Source organism: Narcine bancroftii, chromosome 10 (genome assembly GCF_036971445.1).
Source record: "Narcine bancroftii isolate sNarBan1 chromosome 10, sNarBan1.hap1, whole genome shotgun sequence".
Taxonomy (NCBI): domain Eukaryota; kingdom Metazoa; phylum Chordata; class Chondrichthyes; order Torpediniformes; family Narcinidae; genus Narcine; species Narcine bancroftii.
In genome coordinates, this window is record NC_091478.1 from 34,933,852 (window position 1) to 34,958,278 (window position 24,427).

Here is a 24,427-nt window from a genome sequence, read left to right on the forward strand (position 1 = left end):
TAGATACCATGGGGGAAATTAGTGGGAAGGGATGAGTGAATAAGGTAGTCCAGAAGGGAGTGCTCCCTATGGAAACAGAGAGGGGTGGGGCAGAGAAGATGTGTCTGGTGGTGGGATCACAGTGTAGGTGGCAGAAATATGTTGGATGCAGAGGCTGGTGAGAGGGAAGTTGAGGATAAGAGGAATCCTGTCATTGTTGCGTCTCAGAGTGGAGACAGCCAGAGCAGATGTGCAGGAAATAGAGGGCAGAGCTGATGGCAGAGGAGGGCACCTCAGATGTTCTGGTATGGAATACCTCGTCCTGGGACCAGATGCGACAGAGGCAGAGGATTGAGAGAAAAGAATTGCATTCTTACAGAAGACAGGATGTGAAGAGGTGTAGATGAGGTAACTGTGGGAATGGGTAGATTTGTAGAAAATATCTGTAGACGGTTTGTCTCCAAAGATGGAGACAGAAGTATTGAGAAAGGGAAGAGATGGATCAAGTGACTTTGAGGTCAGGGTGAAAGTTAGCAACAAAGTGGATAAAGTTGACAAACTCATCATGCCTGCAGGAGGCAGCACCAATGTAGTCATCGATGTAGCAGAGGAAAAGTTGAAGGGCCTTGCCTGTGTAAGCTTGTAGCATGCATTGCTCCACGTAGCCAACAAAATGTTTTGGGAGTCTAGTGTCAGGCATGTAAACAGTTCAGATACCCAATGGATATGACTAAGCATTGTCAATGGCTTAGTGATGGAGATTTTGGTCTAGGAGAGACATTCATTCATTTATTCTTCCCAGTAGATTTGGACGATTTTGCAGAGGCAGGATTTATGGTATCTCTCAATTGCTTTGAGATACCTGCTATTAGTACTTCTGGCCTCAGAATAATGAGGAAGGACTTCAATGAACAAATCAATATAACATTGGGCTTGGACTCTAAATTACAACGATCATTGGGAATCGACCTGCAGTGAACTACAGCGCCCCCAGAGAAACTCTGCAGAGTCCTTCAATGGTAATTTTTGTCTGGCTATCCCAAATGATAAGCATCAATTGTGAACTGTAACTCTACTCTCAAGGTTGGAATCATCTTGGTTCTTGACTGCAGGCAAGGTCAGTTGGGAACAGTTTCTCATTTTCTGTATAGTTTTGCCACATTCCCTTGGAGAACAATTGGAGATGAGACTAATTGGAGGAGGGTCTTCCCTCTCACCCAATTGACTTTATCTCCAACAACCTGGATCTAAGATAACAGAAAATGGAGGTCAATATTAATGCTGTCTAGTGGTGTAAAGAGAGCTTTTGACATATTTGCCTTCATAAATCAAAATATTGAAGATAAGAGATGGCATGTTATTGGCAAAGTAGCATAAGAGGTCAAATTTGGAGTATTGTTTGCAGTTTTTGTCACCTAACCACAAGAAAAATATCAATAAGATAGAAAGGAGCCAGCAAAGATTAATTAGGATGTTGCCTGGACTTCAGGAACTGAGTTACAGAGAAAGGTTAAACAGGTTAGGGCTTTATTCCCTGTGGCCCAGAAGATGAGGGGAGACTTGATAGAGTTATTTAAAATTATGAGGGGGATAGACAGAGTAAATGTAGATAGGCTTTTTCCTCTGATGGTAAGTGAAATACAAACAAAGGCATGGGTTAAAGAATGAAAGGGGAAACATTAAGGATATGTGTTTTAAACTGTCCATATACTAAATTCAGTTTGTGAAGATTGCCTTGGCACTGGCAAGGAAATGTATAGCGGTGACGTGGAAGACCGACTCCCAACTAAGTATTACATGATGGAATATGGAAATGAAAAGTTGTATTCCCCTGGAGAAAATTACATACAATTTAACAAGGAAATATGACACTGTAGTGACCCGCAGGCCTACTCCGCGGCCCGACACAAATAGCGACGTCTGAACATGACGATCAATCAGGCAGCATGGGCCTAGACAGCCTTCCTCCATGGGCCATAATGTCAACGGAGAAAACGGACCAATCAGTAATAGGTAGGTTGTAAAGCCGCCAATCTGTGATCGGCAGAGTGTAGGCCACGCCCACTGATGACGTAGCAGCAAGGCTCAGCCGGCCTATAAAAGGCAGAGTGAACGTTCCAATAAATCAGTACTGTGTGTACTCTCGAGTGTGCGCGTCTTCTCTAGAGCTCTAACCCACAGCTATAGCCTCAGCCACATGCCACAACACATTTGTTGGGGTTTTAGCTGCCTGATCTGCAACATATAGGTACACAGATGTAGCTACACTCCTTCCAAATAGAAGAAAGGTTAAAATCCATACTAATAGCGGAATGATTGAGATGAATGAAGTGGGTCGTGGTGCAGATGATGGGCTCTTGTTTCGTATGTTTTTCATTTTACTTCATGCTACACTGGGTTTATATTTAGTTTGGTGACTCTATAGATTTTTATTTCTTTGTGTTTGTTTAATTTACATAATTTTTTTCCTATTGGTATTAGGTTATAGGAGGGAAGGGAGAGGGGTGGCGGGGGAATGTAATGTAAAATATTATTGTTGAGAAGGTTGTACTGTTTTTGATTTGTGAGAGTCTTGGAAAAATAAAAATTAAATATTCAAAAAAAAGAGTGAAAGGGGGAAAAGTTTAGGGGGAATGTGAGGGGGAAACTTCTTCTCACAGAGAGTGTGAAACGAGCTACCTGCTGAGCTGGTGTATGTGGGCTCAATTTTACCATTTAAGAAGAATTTGGACAGGTACATAGATGGGAGAGATGTGGAGGGTTAAGGACTAGCCGGAGGTCAATGGGATAAGACAAAAAAAATGGTTTGGCACAGACTAGAAAGGGCCTGTTTCTGTGCTGTCATGTTAACTATGGTTCAAACAATATAAACATTGCCACAGAAAATTGACATTGAAGGTCTCTGCGGAGATGGTCTTAGGTCGTAGTTCTCTGCAGGTCGATTCCCAAAACCACAAATGAAGCAAAGTATCCCCAGAGACTGCATTGCCCTGACGTTGACCATAATTAGCAACTTTACCTCACCCCCTGAAAGAGCTAGGACTGATTCAGTGAGAATGTCCGAGAAATCCAGCAGATAATTAACCACCATTGGAAAGTCCACCACTCAAAGGCACCTGAGGTTTGAAGTCCAGTGAAAATCCCAAAACTGAAAGAATTAGGTGGAAGGATCACTGGATAATCATTATGTACCAGCTATCCCTAGCACTGTCGAGGCAATCTATGGTCCAAACAGTCAAAACCACACCAATGAGAGCCATGAATAGGGGTGACTAGGAAGAAAAGAGGCAGTCAGCTTCCATTTGAAGGAACCCTTTAAAGTGTCTCTGTCCTTGACATGAACACCTCTATTCTGAAAGATTTACAGCAAATAAAGAAAAGACCAAGGGCTCAGATGCTAAAACAAAGACTCGAGATGCTGCAATTGTAGTTTAAAACATGGAAGTGCTGGAGAAACTCAACAGATCATGCAACGTTCAATGGAAGCAAAGTCGTCCAACTAACATTTTGAGCAAAGAGCCAACTGGTGCCTGAATACAAGGGTGGAAGGAGGAGGGAAGAAGGGGCATGGTGAGGAGAAGAGGCCACAGGTGGATTTAGGTGGGAGGGCAGAAGAGAGAAAAGCTGAGAAATGATATGGGGAGGGAATAGCTCTCTGACTGGAGAGAGAAGTGGAATACTGTGCTCATTTCTGGTCACCAAATTATAGGAAGGATGTGAACAAAATAGAGAAAAGATTCACCAGATGATACCTGGGTTTCAGCACCTAAGTTATAGAGAAAGGTCATACAAGTTAGGTCTAGATTCCTTGAAGTGTAGAAAGCTGAGGGGGAGGGGGGGATTTGATAGTGTTCTTTAAAATTTTGAGGTAGATAGATAAAGTAGATGTGAATAGACTTTTTCCATAGAGGATAGGGGATATTCAAACAAAAGGACATGAGCTGAGAGTTAGGGGGAAAAAGTTTAGGTGCAACACAAGGGGAAGCTTTTTTACTCAGAGAGCAGTGTCTGTGTGGCATGAGCTTCCAGTGGAGGTGGTAGAGGCAGGTACAATATTATCCTCTAAGAAAAAATTGGATAGGTACATGGATGTAAAAGGTATGGAGGGTTATGGGCAAAATGTAGGTCAGTGGGACTAGGAGAGTACAAGTGTTTCCGCACAGACAAGAGGGGCTGTGATAGCTTGTTTCCAGCTGTAATTGTTACATAGTTATATGGTTTATATGGGCAGGAGTTGGAGGAAAGGAGACAGGGATAGGGAAAGAGGGAGGCTTGTGGAGGGGGGGGAGCTCCTTCATTCATGCAATGTTCATTCAGGAGTCCAATAATGGCAAGAAAGAAACTGCACTTGAATCTGGGGATATACGATGTCATATTCATTAATCATCTTTCCAACAGGAGAAGAGAGAAGAGAGTGTGGTCAGGGTGGGGGTCAGCTTCTCTTTGGACAAAACCAGGACATTTATACTAATGCTATTACTAGGATTTAAAGTCGATGTACATGCAGGTTTCATGTTCACTCATTGTGTTGTGAGTTCATGTCAAGCTGACATTCCTGTTTGCAGACTTGTACAACCTAGTTGGCTTAACCAGTGTGATTCGTACAACAGACTGGTTTTAGCATAAAGTGCTGGTACTTGACCTTCTGTTGGAATTGTCGAGCAGTGAAGACGATGCTCACTGTGCCTCTAAATGGATTGAATCCACACTGTGATTTGGAGAGCAGCTCTTTGGCCACTGGGAGGAAGACGGATCAACAGAATTGAGGTGGAGATGATAGAGAGCTTGAAGTTTTCTTGTGTAAGTACTGCCAACAATTTGTCCTGTTCCAACCATGTCAACACTCAGGCCAAGAAGGTACACCATACCTTTTATGACTCTCGCATCAATGTGAGATTCAATCCATTTAGAGATGCTTTTCCGAGGAAGCCAAAAGGGAGAGGAAAGAGGATGGAGAACCGAAGGAAAGGAGACAGTGGGAAAGGGGAAGAGAGCAAGGGAGACAGGAGAGAGGCCTAACAGAAACTAGAGAAGTCGATGTTAATGCCATCTGGTTGGAGAGTGCCCAGTCATAATATTAGGCGTAGTTCCTCTAATTTATGAATGGCTTCATGTTTGGCAGTGCATGATGCCATGGACAGACAATTCATTGTGGGGGGGGGGGTGTGGATTGAAATGTTTAGCCACTGGGAGGTCCCTGCTATTGCAGCAGACAAAGCAAAAATGCTCAAAGAAATTATCTCCCAGTCAGTGCCCAGTTTCCCCGATGTAGAGGAGACCACAACAAGAGTACTGGATGCAGTAGATGACCCTTGCACATTCACAAGTGAAGTCTTGCATCACTGGAAAGGATTGTTTGGGGCCCTGAATGATGGTGAGTGGGGTTGGTGTAGCCACAAGTGTAGCAAGTTCTGTGGTCACAGGGGTAGGTACTACGGGGGCGATTAGTGGGAAGGATGTGGATGAGGGAGTCATGGATGGAATGGTCCCTGTGGAAGCCAGAGGGGAAGGTGTGTCTGGTGATGGGGTAATGTTGTAGGTAGTGGAAATTGCAGAAGATTATATGTGTGATGCAGAGGCTGGTGGGATGGTAGGTGAGGACAAGGGGAATCTTGTCCTTGTTGCAACTCGGAGCAGAGGGGTCCAGGGCAGATGTGCAGGCATTAGAGTAGGTAAGAGCTGAGTTGATGGTAGTAGTGGGGATGCCACGTTTTTGAAGGAGGGAATCTCAGATGATCTGGAATGGAAGACCTCATTCTGGGAGCAGATGCAATGGAGACAGAGGAATTGAAAGAAATAAATAGTAGCCTTAAAGGGGATAGGGTGTAAAGGGGTGCGGTCAAGGTAACTGTTGGAGTTGGTGGTTTTGTTGAAAATATCTGTAACCATTTGTCTCCTGAAATGCAGACAGGGAGAATAAGAAAGGGCTCAGGAACATGTGATTTCCTTTCAGGAGTTCTAAAACCTGGTGATGAGGAACTTGCATCACAAGTCCATCATTTCATCTTCCACATCCAGTTTGAAGAGGACATGCCTGGGGATCTCAGAGATACTGATACCAACTTCAAGTCAGGAGACATGTCCCACTGCAGTGTCTGGAGAGCTAGCTGTCTCTCTGGTTTCTGATGAATTGTATTGAATTGTGGAGTAGGTACCAAATTGAATTGAAATGATTTATTGTAATCCATGCTGAGATACAGTGAAAAACTTTGTTTTGTTTGCTATTTCTATCCATAAGTACCACAGATAGTGCAAAATAAAACAAAAGAACAAATTATAGTTTACAGAGAAAAAAAAACAGTTAAACAGTGTAAGGGCAGCATCATTTTACAGATGAGAGGACCATTCAACTGTCTGATAACAGAGGGGAAGAAACTGCCCATGACGCTGATGCTGTGTGTTTTCATACTCTTCTGCCCAAAAAGAGGGGATAAAGAAAGAAAGGGACAAGATTGGAATGTGTCTTTTAATATGTCGGCTGCTTTCCCAAAGCAACTGGAAGTGCAGGTGTAGTAGATGGAGGGGAGGTTTGGTTTACACCATGGCCTGAGCTTCATTCACAACTCTGCCATTTCTTGCAATCCTAGGCAGAGCAGTTCCTGCTCCAAGCTGTAATGTATTCAGATGGGATCCTTTCTATGGTGCATCCTTAAATATTGATGGGAGAGTCATAAAAGGTGTGGTGTACCTACTTGGCCCGAGTGTTGATATGGTTGGAACAGGACAAATTGTTGGCAGTACTTACACAAGAAAACTTCAAGCTCTCTATCATCTCCACCTCAATTCTGTTGATCCGTCTTCCTCCCAGTGGCCAAAGAGCTGCTCTCCAAATCACAGTGTGGATTCAATCCATTTAGAGGCACAGTGAGCATCGTCTTCACTGCTCGACAATTCCAACAGAAGGTCAAGTACCAGCACTTTATGCTAAAACCAGTCTGTTGTACGAATCACACTGGTTAAGCCAACTAGGTTGTACAAGTCTGCAAACAGGAATGTCAGCTTGACATGAACTCACAACACAATGAGTGAACATGAAACCTGCATGTACATCGACTTTAAATCCTAGTAATAGCATTAGTATAAATGTCCTGGTCTTGTCCAAAGAGAATGCCTTTCTGAGTAATTCTGAGTAATGTTGTATTCAAAACAAGGCAATTAATAAATCATATGTGTAAAGCAAAAAAAACTACATATATATATATATATATATATATATATAATATATATATATATTATATAGATATATATATATATATATATATATATATGTATATCAATTCCAGAATTAGAGAATCAAGAAATTCGGTGCAACTGTTCTACCCTTTCAGCAAATAATTTTAATCATATTTACCCTTTCTATAACACTTCGATTACTTTTTAATCATCCCCCCATTTAACCTGTCCTTAAATACTTGGTCACTTTCTGTTATTTGTCATCTCATATCATTCAAATGAACGTCAATCCAATAAGAATAAAAATTATAGGGAAATGCAGACACTGGGATCTTGAGTGAACAAAAAGAGTCAGAAGGAGCTCACCAGGTCAGCAGCATTCATGGGTAGAATGGGGAGGAGGGGAGAAATGAAGTGAATAAAGAGTGGGAAGAAGAAGGACTGGGGAGAGGGCTAAAATGTTAATAGAGGTATGTAGAATAAAATTATTTATGAATATAAGAAATAGAAGGAGTAGGCCACACTGTTCCTTGTGCCACTGTGCTATTCAATACGATGACCTTCTACCTCTCAGTGGAGTAGACAGGTTCTAAAGTTATGGGGAGCGAGCACATAAAAAAGGGCGCCAGATGGTGAGTCAATGGTTGAATGGCGGGCCGCTCTGATTTTTTTTGGCGGCGACAGACCTGTGGGGGGGGGAGGGGTTGGGGGGAAGTGTCACGGGGGAAGGGGTGGTTGGCGGCAGCAGTGGACCCTGGTTGGGAGGGGCATGGTGGCGGCGTCAGACTGGGGGGGAGGGGAAGGCACTACTATTTTCAAAATGTGCTCAGGATAAGCAGTCGCTCCCCTTCACCCCACCCCCCCAGCTACACCATTGCTACATCTATGCCAAATTCCTGCAACAACTAACATCCATTAATTTCCTTAACGTCTCTAAATTTATTCATTCCCTCCACAGTTTTCTTGGGTGATCTATTCCAAAGATTTACTGGGTTCTGGGTAAAGAAACTTCTTCTAGTCTCAGTATTGACCAACTTCCCATTTTCAGACCATTAACACCGGCTCTCAACACCCTGGACAGGAGAAACTGCATTCACCACTACATCAAATCCCTTAAGAATACTTAATATTTTATTGAGATCATAATTAATCTGAATTTAATACAGGCTAATCTGCTTTGTCTCTCCTTATACAAGATGCATACAATTTTGATGAACCTTAATTTCATTCCCTTCATACCCTTCCTTAGTAGGGAAAGTAATGTTTTACCCCAGACATTCTCACCAGCGTTTCACATAATTGGAACATGACAACTCTCCCTTTATATTAATGATTAAATTCACATCTGTGATCACTGGAAGATCAGAGGTGGAGAGAGTGAGCAAATTTAAGTTCTTGGGAGTCACTATCTTGGAGGATCTTTCCTGGACCCAACACACCAATGGCATCATGAAGAAACCACGTCAGTGCCTCCACTTCCTCAGGAGTTTGCAGAAGTTTGGTATGACACTGGAAACCCTGGCAAATTTCTACAGAAGTGTGGTGGAAAGTGTGCTGATTGGCTGCATCATGAGAACTCCAATACCCCTGAGCATAAAGGCCTCTAAAAGGTAATGGATGCAGCTCAGGACATTTCAGGCAAAACCCTCCTCACTAATGAGTACATAAACAGGGAACATTGCCGTCGAAGGGCAGAAACAATAATCAAGGATCTACATCACCCAGCACCTGCTCTGTTCTCGCTACTGCTATCAAGAAAGAGGTATGGGTGCCACAAGACTCATACCATCAGGTTCAGAAACAGCCACTACCCCTCCACCATCAGACTCCTCAATGAAAAACTCAATCGGAGACTCATTTAAGGAGACTCTTACTTGTGCACTTTATTGATTTTCTTTTGTCCTCCCTGTACTGAGCAATCAGTTTATTTACATTCATTATCTGTTTACAGTCTTTTATTTGTTTACCTGGTGTACAGTTTCTTTTTTTGCACTACCAATTAGGGGTAGTGCCTGCAGGAAAAAGGAATCTCAGGGTTGCATGTACTCTGACAATAAATCTGAAATCTGTTTCCAAGGTGGGAACTTCTCTGTCCATTGCACATCTCAATGTCCCAGGGCAGAAACAGTAGGGAGGCATATTCTTGAACCATTGCAGTCCACATGGTCTTGGTAGTCCCAGATGCTTTTAGAGAATTTTGAGTTTGATCCATTAATGATGAATTATGTCACATTAAAATGATAGACAACTTAAGCATTGATGGGGGACTGATGCATCTGCTGCCTGTGTTCTCTGAGGAAGGGAACCCGTGGATTAGGAGGTGCTGAAGACTTGCTGCAGTTCTTCCTATGCGTTGTACACATTGGAATACAGCGAATGAAAGTAATTAACCTAGATGAATAATAAATTAATCCACCATCAACAGTGCATCAATATACTGAAATCATCTCCCCAAATTTGGAGGCAGTATAATCGTTTTAGTATCAGTGCTAATTAAAGAATTTCTAGTCTGAACACCATGCCGAGAAAAATGAGTGGTATACCCAATCTGACCAGGTTTGGAAGCCTTGCGGTGGCGCACCTATTCCACCCTTGCGCTCCCTTGCAAAAGATGATATCAACATTGAAAGTACTTCAACTCTCGCTTGTTGAAAAGAGGGACGGTTTTGCCTTAAAAGCAGTCCCTAACGGTTTAGCCAACATCTGCTGTGGCTCAGTGAAATATGACTTCACTTTATTATCAAACTCACGGATTGAGTGGAATAGTTGAAAAATGCCTCCAGTGAAAATGTACCTCCGAAATACGAACTTTGTAGCAATTTAACTTTAAATCCCGAAATTGAAATCTTCCATTAAACGTGATGCGGCCATCGCTTTTGTTTCTAACCATCTATGGCTAGTCTTGATTTCCCCATCGGCTGTGTGCACTGAAGCTTCTTCGTTCAAGTTACATTTTACGGTTGCCGAAAATTGGACTCTACTCATTAGCCATGTGCAAAAATATGAACTCCCATTTCCGAACCTGCTTGCATTGGGACCCGTTGTGCCTTTTTGGTTACAAGGGATTTCCAGGGGGTGAATTTCCAATTTCGCATCTGTTTATGCTAGATGTGGACCTCCCGTCTCCTTGATGAACTGAGCGCTTTGAATGTTGTCAAATGGACCGAAAGCCCTCGGCCACCCAGAGAAGTGCTTTTGTGCGAGAACCGTATATGGCTGTAGGAATCCATGTAAACCAGGCTTGGGGTCTGGTCCTTTTTTGGGGCTGCTGTGGGTGGAGGCAGAGGGTGACGAGACCTCGGGGCTATAAAACTTAACAAAGCAGGGAGGGAGAGTGCACCATCCCAGACTAAAGGACCCCGGCAAAGCACTGACAGGGTGAGTCCCAGGCAAGGGTTAACCAGCAATTCTTTCTATGTCCATTTGTATTCTATTATCAATCGGATTATTGCATCTGGCGGACGCGAATTGAAATCGATAACTTGTCTCTCGTTGCTCCAATAATTTCAGTGTTAGTAGGGGAGTATTGATATACGTTGATTGTAATAACGTGAGAGGGAATGTTTTAGAATCTAAAATAATGTGCAGGGTTTGAACAGATATTCGGTTAATAAAGTGGATTCCTGAGCAATGCAAGTCTTTGATAACATCTGTCCTGAGTACGTTTATTGTATGTGCAATGAATTTGTAAGTGGCGTTGATGCGTGACCTTTACAATCTCTCCCAAGTAAACGTTGTCCGGCAAGTAGCTATGTAGATTCCTGTATATTTGGGTGGGGATCCGTCCAGAACTTTCCACTGAGTTGCATTAATTCCATTCCGGATTCTCGATGTCACCGAGCACGGGGCTCAATCGATGTCCCACGATTGGCCATTTAACCAGAACCACCGCATGTGTGTTATTAGCTGGAGTCAGTTCACCCCCTGAGCAGTTTGTGGTTGATGTGGCCAATCGGGACAGAATCTAGCGGAGGATCACAGGTTCACCGCGGACGAGTTTGGCTCGTAGCCGCCTTACGTGTGAATGTTGTAATATTTTGGCCTGCAGACGCTCAGAGTTGTGGATTCTGGGGTTACTGTTTGACTAAATATGGTTCTTTCTCTGCCCGTCTCCAACGCCTCTCAGGTCACTGTTCGCATTGCAAGTGAGGGCAAGGAACGGGCAACAGCCACTGCGAGCCACGTCCCAAAAAAACACACTAAAGAGAATTTTTTTTTAGAGTTGCAGGGATTTCCTAATTAGGAAAAGATACATTTAAAGAAGGGCCTTGGGTGTATTTGTACTTCCTAGCTGAGCAGGAGGGGTGATCTATTAGCAAGAATGTAACGTCCTACGATAATACACTGAAGGGTCGGGTCCTGTAATCTGGGTACCGGGGAAGGCGATGCGATTTCTAGTGGATATATTTATCAAGTTCATCAAGAACTGCACGATTTTTTTTAAAGTTAAAATAAATCAGGACACTTTCGAGCAATTCAAATGCCGTTTTCTGCGCCCCCGCCCCTCTAAATGCAAGTTTCTCCAAGTCCCATTACGATCAACGGAACCAGTATTTGATGCATTTATGGATGCTGTTAAATTTATTGATAAATACCCGAGCTCGCGTGGGGAATAAAGTTTCAACTTGTCACGCGTGCAGTGAAAAGTCTGGTCTTGTGTGCTATTCAGCAAGTCAACCCATCAGCACAGCGGAAACGAAACAGCAACGAGAGATCATTTCGGGCGGAGCCAGGACCACTTTAGTGAGACTCACCCCGTGGTCCTTGAATCTTCGGCAGTGGAGGGCAGTGTCCGGGACCGGACGAGTCTTTTAATGTGTTGGCTGCTTTTCCAGTGCAGGGCGATGTGTAGATGAAGTCCAGTGGAGAGGTGACATCAAATCGCACGCCTGCTTGTGTTGTCTGAGCAGGACCAGTGACTGACTGGCTCCCTTTATCCCATCAGACTCGCCAAGTTTGGCCATGTGTGACGAGGAGGAAAGCACCGCGCTGGTTTGCGACAACGGCTCCGGACTGTGTAAGGCTGGCTTCGCCGGGGATGACGCTCCCCGTGCCGTTTTCCCCTCCATCGTGGGCCGCCCCCGGCACCAGGTTAGCCGCCCCGCAACCTCCAGGACGGGGGGTGGGGGGGGGGGGGGTGTCTCGGCCGAGACCAGATGGTGGAGGGGAAGTTGCTCGCGTGATTGGACGGAAAGAGTGGGGGGTTTGGGGTCGAGATTGCTGCAAAGGGAGTGCTGGGGATTAGAATGGGGGAAAGGGGAAGAGGGGGGGGGGGGCGAGGACTTCCACTGCGGTCGGTAGCCAGAGGGCGAGCGCCGGCGGGACGGGGGAGGTGGGCAATGGGTGTTGGAGGGAGTGAGATCGGGCAGTCTCTTGGAATCTGTGATCCTAAATGAGGGGGAGAAGCAAATTCAACAACAGTTTTTTTTTAATGGAATTAGAATACAATCTAGATTAAGAGATTCTAATGGTTCTGAATTGATAATACAAACATGGGAATAGAAAATGATCCGATCAGTTTTCTCCAGCGTTCCCCTTTACGCCTCAGTCCAGACATAACTGGGAGTCCTGGCATAACTGTGAAGGGTGAGTCCCCTTATATTGCCAGCTGTAAATGGATGAATAGACCAGCCCATCTAGGAAAGAGCGGAGAACAACTGCAAATTGAAGATCCAAGCACGTTTTGCCCCGGCGGCGCGCTGAATGGTGAGCGCTGAGCTTGGATGCGGGGAGACGGTCGAGCGCACACATGCCCACCACTTGTTCCGTTTAAACTCCACAGGGCGTCATGGTCGGGATGGGCCAGAAAGACAGCTACGTGGGTGACGAGGCTCAAAGCAAGAGAGGTATCCTGACCTTGAAATATCCCATCGAGCACGGAATCATCACGAATTGGGACGACATGGAGAAGGCAAGGGATTGTTTCCATTTTTTCCCCCAGACCCGACCCCGTTTAACGCATCTTGTTTCAAGTACCAGCTTTTATTTAAAAAAAACCTCGATGACCATTGTTTCCGCAGATCTGGCACCACACTTTCTATAATGAGCTTCGGGTGGCTCCTGAAGAACATCCAACTCTGCTCACCGAGGCTCCACTCAATCCCAAAGCCAACCGTGAGAAAATGACCCAGGTACTGAGCGGCTGGTCACCTGTTTGAGTAAACGATGGGCGGGCAGTGCGGACGGTAGCCTTGCTGACAGCACTCGGTAACCATGCTCCCGTCTCTGGTCGTTTCCAGATCATGTTCGAGACCTTCAACGTGCCAGCCATGTACGTCGCTATCCAAGCCGTGCTGTCCCTTTACGCCTCCGGCCGTACAACCGGTAAGTGACCACAGGGCTCCTGCCTGAGCGCCAGTAGGCGGGGGTGGGGGTCTTCTGGCTGCTTCTGACCCGGTGTCTGTGTGCAGGTATTGTGTTGGACTCCGGAGATGGTGTCACCCACAACGTGCCGATCTACGAGGGCTACGCCCTTCCCCATGCCATCATGCGTCTGGATCTGGCTGGCCGCGACCTCACAGACTACCTCATGAAAATCCTCACTGAACGTGGCTATTCGTTTGTCACCACAGGTAATGGAGCCCGGCTTCAGTTCAACAGCGTTCTCCCCCATTCAACCCAGGTTGAATGAAGTGTGCTACCACCACGCACTAACCATCATTTCAAGGAAACCTTTCTTCTTAAGCAACTAAAACAAATAAAGCATTCCCCCCCCCCCCCCCCACCCCAATCATATTTAAGAACTCGAGCATTCAAGCCACATCTGTGGGAAGAGAACCCCAGTTCAGATCGGGGACCCTTCCTCCAAACTAGAGAGAGTCATTGAGTTCAGAATAAGGGTCCCTTTTGAAACTGGTTTTCTTTCCAGAGCTGCTGGAGTGGCTGAGCTCTTCCTGTAATTTGTTTATGTACAAAATAATGCAGATAGAGGCAGGCAAGTTGTTTCCATTGGTGGGGAAGACCAGAACTAGGGATTCCGGGTAGTAGATTGAGGAGGAAGTGCTTTTCCCAGAGGGTGGTGAATCTATGGAAGCAGTGGAGGTGACCTCAGTACATCAACTTAAAACAAAGGTAGATAGATTATTTTTAAAAATTAAATAATTTAAAGAATTAAGGGATATGGGGAAAAAAAAATACATGTAGATGAGACTATCATCAGATCAGCCATGATCTCACTGAATGGCAGTGAAGGCTTGACAGGCCAGAAGGCCAATGTCTGCTTCTGTCATTATGGTTTCAGATAACATCTGCATTTTCAAAAATGTTTTCTAAGCCCTTTTCAAACCCCAATTTAAAATAAACATACCACAGAAAAAGTGGCAAAATTTTGCCCAGTTATCCACCTGATCTTTTCAACCACCATTTCCCAGGCTTGGGCATTCTTGACTGACCTTCAACACAGTGACAGGTAACCACACACAATCTTCACCCCTCATTAAGACATGAACAAGCAAAATAGCAACTGACACCTACAGCAAGATCATGGTGAATGCAAGTGGGAGCTCAGCTGATGTATCCTGTCCAATCCACTAAATGCAAAAGATCCCATGTTTCACATGTATCAAGTTACACTAGTTTAAATACATTTTTTTTAAAAGGTGGCACAGTTAGCGTTGCGGATAGTGCAACATTATTACAGCGCCAGCGATCAGGACCAGGGTTCAAATCCCACGCTGACTGTAATGAGTTTGTATGTTCTCCCTGTGTCTATGTGGGCTTTCCCTGGGGTCTCTGGTTTCTTCCCATCATTCAAAAACATACCAGGGGTTGTAGGTCAATTAGGTGTAATTGAGCAACACAGTCTCGTGGGCCGAAAGGGCCTGTTACCGTGCTGTATTTCTAAATTTAATAAAATTTTTACCCTGCAAATTTAAAGAATGGAGCAATCCTTATTGTTGGCCAACATCTCTGCAAACTTACAATCAGCCAGGCCACAAAAATCAAATAAGCCCTTTATTAGATTTAATTATAATGCATTAAAAATTAGCACATGAAGACCGACCTTATACATCATTTCTCTGATTCGCAGCTGAACGCGAGATTGTCCGTGATATTAAAGAGAAGCTGTGCTACGTGGCTCTTGACTTTGAGAACGAAATGGCCACTGCAGCCTCCTCTTCCTCTTTGGAGAAGAGTTACGAGCTGCCGGATGGCCAAGTCATCACGATAGGTAACGAGCGTTTCCGATGCCCTGAGACTCTCTTCCAACCTTCTTTCATCGGTGAGTTCATTTTTGAATTACAAATATTTGCTACTTCAGGTTTCTCAAGAAAAATATACACTGTCTAGCTGCGCTACATTAATTAAGCAGCAATCCTATCACCGAGAAGCTTCAGTGCCAACTCAAATAGGGAACACAATTAACAATTAATTAAAAATTATCTCCAACATTTAAAACATATTGAATTTTCTCACAGATCGGAAAAGGAATTCTCAGTTAAGAGTCCAAACACGACAACACACCGGTGGAGAGAGAGTTGTTGTGGATGTGGTTCCTAAACCGATGACTGAGAGAATAAACCTGAAAGAATACAGAGAGTGGTGGGAGTATAGAATGAGCAGCCATCTGAATGTAGGCTCAGTTTTAACACGGGAGAAATTTGGACAGGTACATGGTTGAGAGAGGTATGGAGGGATAATGACTGGCTGCAGGTCTGTAGGACGAAGCAGAATAAGAGTTCAACACAGACAAGAAGGGCCTGTTTTCTGTGCTGTAATGTTCACTTTGGTTCTATATTCTAGCTGATTCTCTCAGTCAGTTGTGGGGGTCTCACCAAAGCAATCATGTTGAGGGTCTTCACACATCAGAGCACAAGAATACAGGCAAGAACTGGGTGGATGGGAGGGTTGAACAATATAAACAAGGCCATTACACCTATTTGGTTTCTGCTTCATTCATTGGTGTTCATAGACAACACCAAATCTCAACATCACATTCAGATCCTCATGCCTTTACGAGGATAATCAAGCTCCAAGATAAAATTTTAAAAAATTAATTTTCACGTGAAAATCTCTTCAAATGTACTTTCCACGGATTAACTATAGCACTTATTCCGTAGGGATGGAGTCTGCAGGCATTCATGAAACCACATACAACAGCATCATGAAATGCGATATTGACATCAGGAAGGATTTATATGCCAACAATGTCCTGTCTGGAGGTACCACCATGTACCCTGGTATTGCTGACCGAATGCAGAAGGAAATCACTGCACTGGCTCCCAGCACCATGAAAATCAAGGTCAGTTGAAAGGATGTTAAAGGAAAAGAAACAATGTTTCTTTGTCTTTGTTGATCACTGTTACCAGTACCATTAAGCAGGATCCTTCTCCCAGGAAAGTGATATTTTCAACAGCCTTATTTGTTACATTTGATAGCTAGCTGGTAGTTCAATATAGGGTGAAGGAAAGGAACATTTTTTTTTGTAGTAGTTATGTTTAAGCCACAACATGAGAAAATTACTTCTACGTTGATGTCGGGATACTGTAGTCAAACATCTTTGAGAACATCAGTTGACATTTATCGTGTATTAGGCTTGGCTCAATTAATAACAAGATTAACTATGGATGCAAATGAAATGTGGGTTTAAAGAATTGAATCATGGTCCATACTCTTGAAAATGTTTCTTACCGAGCCTACACGAAACTTTGTCCTGATTTTCATATTACTAGCGGAATAGTTCACACTTCCTCATTCGACTTGTTTGATTGCCTCACTTGTAATCTCAGTTTGAAGATATTTTTATACAACATATAAATGCTGTGATTGAAACTAATTACTATCGTATGTGCATAAAGTGAAATGTATGTGCATAAATTACTTATGATCTTATGTGCCTTTTTTTAAAAAATAGATTATTGCTCCTCCTGAACGCAAGTATTCCGTCTGGATCGGTGGCTCCATCCTGGCATCGCTTTCCACCTTCCAGCAGATGTGGATCAGCAAGCCCGAATATGATGAGGCTGGTCCATCTATTGTACACCGCAAATGCTTTTAAATAGTCTCTTCTCTCCCCCCCCCCCCCCCCCGTCTCTCTCTCTCTTTCTCTATCTATCGCTCGCTCTCTTTCCCTCTCTCTTTTGTATCTTGTTGCAACAAAAAAACTGTGAACTTGCGATTTGAAAAAAAACATACTTTCTACAGTTTCCATTCCATTGCTCTATCTATAGACATTATCTGTAGCTTCAACTGAGTGAATGGGAGTTTTTAAAATAAAGTCAGAATGTGCTGCCAGTATTTTTCACAATTGTCTTTTGTTACCTGAAATATGTTTGGTACCTATTTATTTAGTTAATGAAATGAGTATGCCAGATACAATTTAAACCTGTATCTCGGTGTAGCGGTCCGCTACCTAGGTGCTACTGCAGAACTAGTGAAGAACGATACACACATGGGTGTAAGTATAGTCAAGACTGACTTATTGATCTCCCCAGCCCTGCTTTTTATAGGCCCAGCTTCCCGCCTCTGGGCCCAGTATTCCCGCCGTTGCTGGCAGATGTGACGTCACCTGTGAGCTGGCCTTTGATGGGCCGTGGTTTCCACCGTGCAGGCGACTGGCCTGTGAAGGCCATTAGTGTGCGTGGGCTTTCCCCGCTTGCCACGTCAGTCCACCATTTTGAGTGCAGGCTCGCTTGCCAGGTAGCGCGCCACTACACTGGTTTATTTATTTCGATACATCAATAATTCTATAGCAGCACATTTCATTTTTAAAATGACTGAAACCTTTGGCTTCAGATTAAAAGGCCTCCCATTGTTACTTTTATAATCTGTCCTCTGTCTCCTTTCACCAAGATGTTTTCTGCTTTTACTTGTTGAGGGAGAAAAGAGTTGCTGGAATTTATTGCTATTTCAAAAACAGATTTCTTAAATTATCACAAAAGATGCTTGTTTCAAGGAGTACAGTCGGTTTCTAAGTTCGTTTGTGGCCTGTGCTCCGAATGGGTACTAACATGTAAGAAAAAAATCCACCTGATCACTTAAAAATTAATCCCACAGGAAATACTAATAAAAACCAGTGCAATAAGGAAGCAACCAGATACATTGTAATATGGCAATAATTTTGTTCCCTTCAACTTTTCTGCCTATTCTCATTATATTGGAACAGTATTGGACCATAAAAAGAAATGCATGTACCAAAAAAAAATTAATTTATTCGTTTCTGTCCGCAGGTAGGTTCAATTTTATAAACACTCTCTTTGGGTTGATGAACATTTGTAATTCACATTGTATTTGTGAAACATTTGGTGCATTTCAAAAATAAATATTAGCCACTGGTATGCATTTTTCTTCATAACCTAAATGTACAAAAAAAGTGTTAAAACTGGTCATTGAAATTTTAAAGTTACTTTTGTGTCCTTACAATGGTAATGATTTATACTGGTTCCATGTTTGCAGTCATCTCACTGTCACCTTATGTCCAAGATGATGACATTCATATCTTTTATAATAATGTGTTTGCAAATCTGAAAAGGAATCAGACACAAGTTTGATAATTATTGTTCCATTCACAGAATATTTTAAACAAGCAAGCCTCATAAGCAATCCTCAACTGAATACCATGTATTTCTTTAACTTTTCACCCTTAATTGTTTAACTTGTGTTATTATTTATTAGGTGGGCATCCTCTGTACTTTTATGTTACAGCCTTCAGTCTGGTTTTTTTATACATCCTCCACAGCCTCTTACCCACTACAGATACCATGGTAGCAACCATCTAGGCTTGAAACTCAGGAATGAATTCTTGTTCACAATTTAAGACACTGAATAGTCATTTGGGCAAGGTTTTAAACAACCATCTCAGCAAGCCTCAACAATATTAACAGTACATCTAACTGTTCAGAATCAATGCTGCCTATGTAGTGAGCATATTGTTGGATCTGTAAGATCAAGTACCATCTAACTATTCCAGATATTGTTTTGCTGCCTGAAGCCTTCCTGATCCTAAATGGAGATACCCTGCAAGATGTAATTTCATCACATGTCTGAACCAGGAAAAACTCCACCCACAAAATGGCAGGTCTTAGACACCCCATCTTAACCAGCTGTCAAATCTGTCATTAATTTTTAATGTTTCTGAATGATCTTGACTTTCATTAACATTCATTTCAAAAACTATTTCAAACTCAAGTTATTAAAATAAATTAAAAATTAATTTAAATATCTCTCAATTATTTACTTTTTTTTAGTTACTAGAGAAGTATTTTCTGTTCTCTCTTGGAACCATTCCTCTCTGACATCATGAATGGACTTGCTGCTCCTGTGCCAGGTCCAAATGAACCCTAAAGCATAACCACTGTGGGCATGGAGCAAATTTGCATCCAGCTCCACAGTTGGGAAAAGCCCCAGCAAAGAATATCCACCAAATTATAGGGCTTCATATTTCAGTAGAGTCTCGATCTTTCTGATACGAATGAATACATGTCAATATTTGGAACCACAAATTTCTATTCCAGTGTCATATTTACTTTTAGTCTGAAAATTTCCCTCCATTAAAACCATCCTACTGCTTTGCAGGTGGTTAAAACAAAAAATATTATCATTGAAGAAGATAATTCAAAACAATTGTTTAACAAATTTCAAAAGAACAAAAAGAATTAAGCATGAAACAAATTAATTTTAATTAGCCTGATTTGCCTCTTGTCTTCTAACCTTTGAAATGATCCCCAGGGAAACCATATTGGCTTCAGATGCTGCAGTAGGTTTAAGTTGGTGCGGGATTTACATGGCATTTCCCCTTTGTGTAATCCCAGCAAGACCAGGGCTGCTGCTTTTAGGCTTTTTGAGGTGTCCAGTAATGGAAATGAAATGACATATTCGGACTCCAAATTTGTCCTGAAATCCTAGAGGTGACTGCCAACTTTTCGAATAACTGGCCACCAGGAGGGTGGGGAGGAAAGAATCTGTTTGCCAAATCAAATGTTGGGCCACTGTACCAAGTTTCTTCTCAAATTAAATAAAATTTTAGATAGCAAATAAAGTCAGAAAAAAAATTTCAACGCAGTTTATTGATACTTATGGCGGGGGGGGGGGATGGGATTAATGAAAAGCAGAAGACACTGGAATGATTTACCATGGCTGGGGTGTCCAGAACCAAGGAGCATGGCCTCAAAATAAAGGGACTGTCATTCGGGATTGAGATGAGATTTCTTCACCCGGGGCATGGTGAATCCTAAAAGGATTGAGGAGGCTCCGTTGTTGAATATTTTTAAACCATGATCAATAAGTTTCTGGACATGAGGATAATCTAGGAAATGGTGCATGAAAGTGGCACTAAGGCCAAGATCTTGTTGAATGGTGAAGCAGGAAAAGAGGGACAAATGGCCTACTCTTCTAGTTTATCATCATCTGACTGTACATATGTGAAGAGGCTTTCTACCATGTGTTCACAGTAAGAAGTAATGATGGCATGAGACTGGGCACATACTTGGTATAAAGCTGGCTCTTTAAAATGTGGGTGAAACCCTTTCTTTTGGCAGGAGGAAATTTCCAGCATTCCTGCAGGAGTAAGACGGAAGGCTCCAGTCCTAGAAAACATCAAACTCTAATCAACAAGAACCAAAGATATCTTTGCAGCCAAGTAAAATAACGTGCAATGTGCATTCAGTTATCAGAAAACATCAATTAAATGTCGTATACAGACTGTAAGCTAGAAATTAAGACAATGACAGACCTGCAGAGCTACTACAGTAAAACCCCTGGCACCAATGGAGATTGGCGGATGCCGGAGAAGTGAATTTTCACTTGAGATTGCGCATTGCCGTTAGTTCGCCAATCATGCAAGGCGCGCCAATTTTAAACTTCTGTACTCGTTACCTATTTATTTTCCACAATTTTTTTAATTTGCCAGTTGCTCGAATTCAGAATGACAGGGTTTTTTTGTCTACTGTAAGTATCTTGGTCGAAAGTAATCCTACCCAATATTTCAACCTAAGAAATAAGGATCAATAGACGAGACATCCTTGGAACCTCAAAGAGCAAATAAAGTCAGAGACATGCAGTACAGAAATATCAGTGCATCATGTTCATGCCAACAATCCAAGACTAATCACATTGCCAGAGATTCAAGAGCTCATCGAGATGGTTCAGAAAGGAACAGAGAGAGGGCAAAAGGGGATGTAGAGAAAGAGTCATCAGTACAAAATAGTTACCTAGAAATCAACGAGGGAATTCACAAAAACTGTTCTCATGATGAGAAGGGTGAGGAAATAGATGGGTCAAAGAGACCAGATAAACACAGCAGAAGGGAATAAGAGGTAAACAGCCAGCCAGAGATGAGCTAGTGGAGCTAGTCCACATGGACCCTACTTGTCAACATGGTTTTGCTTGCTTTTTTTTTAAGCCATAGGAGGCCACTCAACCCATCGCATCCACATCTGTTGAAAAAGAGCTTCCTTGGAAGAAGTCCATTCACTTTTTTGTTTAGTTTGAACAAAGCTGTTTCCAGAGTGCCAAGTGCTGAGAGGAAGCTTCGGCTGACAACAACAGACAATATAAATCTGAATGAGAAGCTGGAAGGACTCAATTCTCGGGCAGAATCCATGGAGCGATACTTCTTGGTTGAGGCTGGAGTGGGTAGGGAAGTCACCAAGAATTAAAGATGGGAGAAGGAAGGCAGGTGAGCGGTCAAGAGGGGATAGGATTCTTGACAAGTGGTGGGGTGGAGAGAGACAGGTGGGAGAAAGGGATGCTCGAGAGATAATTGAGAAAGGGAGCATGTAAATGATAGATGGAATCAGTGGAACCAGACAGGGGTGCAGGTTCCCAAAATCTGGAAAATTCAATGTTTATGCTGACAGGTTTAAAATGACAGGAAGAATATGATACGTTGTTCTTTAGGTTTACGTTCGGCCTTACTCTGGTAAGGGGTGAGGCAGAGGACAGATGTCTATGTGGGAATAGTGAAGGGAGTTAAAATGTCTGACAACTGGCAGTTCCAACTTACTCCCAAGGGAGGAGCGTATGTGCTCAGAAAGTGTTTGGTTTCAATTTAAAGTTTATTATCATCTCATGCAACCAGATGAAACAGTGTTACTCCAGACCAAAGTGTACACACATAATACAGTTTTCATACAGCACATAATCATGTACACGAATATATGATGTACAATAAATGTATAAAATATAATACAAAATAAATGTGTAAATACTCAATTTCATTACTGCAAGAGCCAAGGTTTCAGGTAGGATACCTTTCATCAATCCTACAGAATGTGGGAATAAGGTATTTCCCAGCCTGGCTCTCATGATTTTGATGCTCCTACCTGATGGTAGCAGGTTGAAGATGATGTGTGATGGATGCTGGGGGCCCTCAATAATTCTTTAAGCCTGATTTAAGATTACCAGTGACCTCCTGTTGAAGAGTTCAGGCCCGAAATATTGATTGTATTTTACTTCACTTTGGCGGAGTTTCTCCAGCACTTCAGCTGACTACTAGTTTTTCATAATTTGCTCAAGATTCCAGCAAATGCAGTTTTCATGTTTCACTTACTACAAGTCTGAAGGCATCAAACCACCCCCCCTCTATACTTCACATCAAATGGTCAAATTATGATTGAGAGAACATGCTAGTTTTTTTTAAAAAAAGACATACAGCACAGAAATAGGCTCTTCCTGCCCACGAGCCTGTGCTGCCCAATTAACTTACGACCCTTGTGCATTTTTGAAGGGTGGGAGGAAAACTGAACACCCGGGAGGAAGCCTACACTGACAAGGAGATCATGTACCAACCCAGGTCACTGGTGCGGTAAGAGCGACGCACTAACCGCTAATGCTAACTGCGCCGTGTTCAGGATGCCCACCCATACACTCTGGGCAATTAAATACTTTTGAAAGGTAGACAAGTTCTATCATGCGGGATAGAACCAGTCTGCAAAAACAGATATGTCACAATAGCTAGGGCCAGATCACGTGTTCAAGTTGTGGGGCCCGCTGAGAGCGACTGCCTTCTGTGAAATAATGCCTCAAACAATCCTTCAAGAGGAAGAAGATGTTCTGTACAATGTCCTCAATAATTTGATGAAGCACCAATCTAAATTGAGCACTTGCATCTCAAAAGTAGTTCTTTTAGCCCTCTAACCTTCTCACACATAGAGGGTGAGAGTGTCTCTACTAACAAAGGGCATCATAATCCAACTTCCAACAGCAGGCAAGGCTTCACACTGGCAAGGCAGATTTGTAAAAACATAGAATAATTGGGAGTCAATTGTTGGTGACACCAAAATCAAAACTATTAGATCCTCCTTAGCACGGCTGTAAAGAGATAAACAACACTGGACAACAAAGATTTTGCTTCCTGAACATTTTGGAGGGTATTTTATGGATTTTGGGTTGCTAATCGTGAAAATCACCTTAAAATTTTTCCTATCACATCTGGTTTTTTTTTAAGATACAACCTATTTTTGTAATTTCCTTAATGAAACATACAAAACCATGAAATCAACAGGTCATTGAAAATTCATTTTTTGTTTTCGCACTTGGACTTCGTCCTTGTGGATCTTGGTGCCGTCAGTGATAAACATGGTGTAATGATTTCACCAGGACATTGCAACCATGGAAAAGTGGTATCAGGGCAACTAAAATCCATCAATGCTGGCCTACTACTGTTGGACACTGACACGAAAGGCATCAGATGCTGAGTACAAATGGAAATTAGTGGCAAAACATTTTTAGGACAGTTGAACTGACACAATGTGTCAGCACCATTATGTGATTGAACATGCTAAATACAATAAAAGTTAATTTAATGTTTCTCCCACTTCCTATGTAATATAGAAAATCTGAAATGATCTTTTGTGCTCATCTTGAAGTTGTTTATCATAATCCTCTTTTTTTGTCAGGAAGCAAACCTTTTGAAAAAAAATTGTTGTCCGTCTTTCCAGTAACTGTGAACTGTACTCAAGAGAAAGTATGCAAAAAAATGTAAACTGGAGAAAGAAATGTAAACAAACTGACTGTACAAATACAGAAAATATACAGTATATTCAGCAATAAATAATGCGCAAGCAAGAGTCAGGAAGCAAACCTTTTGAAACAATTTGTTGTCCAGTTAATTACTAACTGTGTATCTTCACATTGATATGTACACTTACTCATTGTGTTTGGGGGCACAAACAATTGCAATGGACTCTGGCAACATCAACTGATAGGAGCAATGAGTATGAAGATCAACACTTGAAAGAAATGCAGTCTGTGTCGGGTGGGTCTGCAAATAGATTTTAGAAGTGCTCATTTAATGCAAAAGGCAAAAAAACTTCTTTTGTAAGAGTTTAAAACTGTA

The 24,427-nt window shown here is 42.5% G+C and overlaps 2 protein-coding genes across 10 annotated transcripts in view; one reads left to right on the plus strand and one right to left on the minus strand.

Annotated features, from left to right (window-relative positions):
- The window catches only part of acta2 (actin alpha 2, smooth muscle), a 28,077-nt gene extending 10,692 nt beyond the window's left edge, over window positions 1-17,385 (plus strand). The window contains exons 1-9 of one of the 7 annotated variants that reach the window (XM_069900625.1): window positions 10,435-10,530; window positions 12,098-12,243; window positions 12,935-13,063; window positions 13,173-13,283; window positions 13,392-13,476; window positions 13,563-13,724; window positions 15,182-15,373; window positions 16,212-16,393; window positions 17,006-17,385. In XM_069900625.1, the coding sequence (XP_069756726.1) occupies window positions 12,115-12,243; window positions 12,935-13,063; window positions 13,173-13,283; window positions 13,392-13,476; window positions 13,563-13,724; window positions 15,182-15,373; window positions 16,212-16,393; window positions 17,006-17,149 (1,134 nt within the window). In that variant the 5' untranslated portion in view covers window positions 10,435-10,530; window positions 12,098-12,114 and the 3' untranslated portion in view covers window positions 17,150-17,385. The other 6 variants (XM_069900631.1, XM_069900628.1, XM_069900624.1 and 3 more) reach the window with 6 other exon arrangements.
- Window positions 17,386-18,276: 891 nt separating this feature from the next.
- stambpl1 (STAM binding protein-like 1) overlaps window positions 18,277-24,427 on the minus strand; it is a 61,829-nt gene continuing 55,678 nt past the window's right edge. For all 3 annotated transcript variants that reach the window (XM_069900621.1, XM_069900623.1, XM_069900622.1), the window contains exons 9-11: window positions 24,240-24,352; window positions 20,576-20,675; window positions 18,277-18,614 (exon numbers count right to left, since the gene is read on the minus strand). In XM_069900621.1, the coding sequence (XP_069756722.1) occupies window positions 18,558-18,614; window positions 20,576-20,675; window positions 24,240-24,352 (270 nt within the window). In that variant the 3' untranslated portion in view covers window positions 18,277-18,557. The remainder of the gene's footprint in view (window positions 18,615-20,575; window positions 20,676-24,239; window positions 24,353-24,427) is intronic.